Raw genomic sequence first — 1,966 nt, 5'->3', positions numbered from 1 at the left:
CAAAGGCCGCAGCAGCCGGGTGCCGTGAGCTGCCCCTGCCCTGCAGGGCTGCGGCAGCAAAGGCACAGGTGAAGAATGTAGTTTTTAGGTGCGCAGCTACGTCCCGTGCAGAGAGGTCCAGGGAGGCTGCGGAGCCCGGGGCAGGGTGGCTGTATCCGTCGGGAGGGCCCCTGAGGCTGCATGGCTCGTGGGCTGGGAGGGGTCAGGCTGGAGGGTCTGACCAGTAAAATCTCCATGGGATGACCAGAGCGACTGACCCGGGGGATGATGGGCAGAGCTGGGGGGGGCCTGATGGCGGCTGGAGCATGTGGTGAGGCAGCGCGGGCTGCTGGGAAGCTGGTGCTGGGGCAGGAGTGACCCGTGCGTCCTGCAGAGCCCCTCTCCCGGGGGAAGGCGCCGGTCGGCAAGCCGGCCGGTGGGGAGCAGGGTTGCACGGCCAGGCTGTACGTGGCGGCACTGTCTCCCCAGGCAAAGGAGAAGCTGCAGGACGCTATCGACAAGTACCTGCGGGAGAAGATTGTTTTAGCAGCCGAAGCCATTTCACGGTCTGCCTTTGAGAAGATAAATGACAACGATGTGATCCTGGTGTACGGATGGTAAGGGTGGAAAGGATTCCAGCGGGTGGGAAAAGGAAGCAGGGTGGCTGGAGCTCCTGCAGAAGCGGCTTTTCAGAGGTGGGACAGTCAGCATTGCCCAAGGGGGAGGCAGGAGTTGTGGCTCTGCGTCCAGCAACTGGAAATAAAACAAGCAGGGAGGGGGCAGTCAAGGGGTGCCAGCCAGCGCGGGGGTGCTGGTAGGTAAAGGCACAAGGGAGAAGTTTACAGCTGGCGGGGCAGGACAGAACAGGGGGCGTACGAGGGCACCAGGACACAGCAGAGCATGGCCCTGGGGTCAGCGCTTGCTAACTGGATGTGGAGGCATCGTCCGTGCTTTAGAAAAAGCAGAGAGCTCGTTAGGACGCTTGTCCCATCCTGGAAGACGGGCAGGATGACGAGCTCGCGTCACGAGGCGGTGACAGAGCACTTTCTGCCTGGCAGCCGTCGAGGGGAATGCTGAAACTGTGTCTGCGCAGCGCGGCGGATGGCGTTGGCAGGCCTGGCTGCGAGCGGGCATCACCGCGGGGCCCCGCTGCGGAGGGCTCTGTCCTGCCGAGGCTGTTCCCAGTTCTCCACGCGCTAGGACGGGCTGGGTGCTGGAAGCACTGGAGCCCTTGGACTCATTAGAGGAGCGAACAGGAGGGTCTGGTCAAGCAGCCCGTACCAGCCTATACTGATGAGCGTCATTGTGTTTGCACCTCAGACTTGGCTCGTGCGCGGCCGAGCTTGCGCTGCCCCGGGCTCCCAGACCTGCTGCCCTGCAGCGTTACAGCGGGGGCGATGCCTTGGCTGGGCCGAGAAGTGCCTGGTGGAGGCCTAAAGCCATGGCCGTTGGTGAGGCCCATACCGACAGCTCGTCCGCGAGACTTTGCTGTCCCCATGCAGGGCTTGGCATGAACTCTGTTCGTGACCAGAGTTAAGTGTTTCAAGAAACCCAGACCCGCTGTGTCTTCAAGGCAGGGCACTCGCAGAGCAGCCAGGGCTGCTTACTGGCGGTTTAGACAAACTGAAGCACAGACAAACGTCAGGAAGCAAAATGCAGAAGACCGACAGCTCGTCCGCGAGACTTTGCTGTCCCCATGCAGGGCTTGGCATGAACTCTGTTCGTGACCAGAGTTAAGTGTTTCAAGAAACCCAGACCCGCTGTGTCTTCAAGGCAGGGCACTCGCAGAGCAGCCAGGGCTGCTTACTGGCGGTTTAGACAAACTGAAGCACAGACAAACGTCAGGAAGCAAAATGCAGAAGCTCGTTCTTCCTCCAGGGACTGCGTCCCAGACGGCAGAGGTGGGAAAAGGAGCCGGGTGCCACCGCGGCAGAGTCCAGATGTGCAACGCGCTCCTGGGTGATCGGTGGGGGGGGGGAGGCAGCGG

At 62.0% G+C, this 1,966-nt stretch overlaps 1 protein-coding gene across 1 annotated transcript in view; it reads left to right on the top strand.

Moving 5' to 3' along the window:
* EIF2B4 (eukaryotic translation initiation factor 2B subunit delta) overlaps positions 1 to 1,966 on the top strand; it is a gene marked incomplete at its 5' end in the record, with an annotated part of 7,303 nt that overhangs the window by 3,075 nt on the left and 2,262 nt on the right. Inside the window, one exon of the mRNA XM_035900949.1 lies at positions 469 to 596. Within this exon, the coding sequence (XP_035756842.1) occupies positions 469 to 596 (128 nt within the window). The remainder of the gene's footprint in view (positions 1 to 468; positions 597 to 1,966) is intronic.

This window comes from Egretta garzetta, unplaced genomic scaffold (genome assembly GCF_000687185.1).
Source record: "Egretta garzetta isolate BGI_Z169 unplaced genomic scaffold, ASM68718v1 scaffold908, whole genome shotgun sequence".
Taxonomy (NCBI): Eukaryota; Metazoa; Chordata; class Aves; order Pelecaniformes; family Ardeidae; genus Egretta; species Egretta garzetta.
This window is presented reverse-complemented; position numbering and strand designations above follow the sequence as displayed.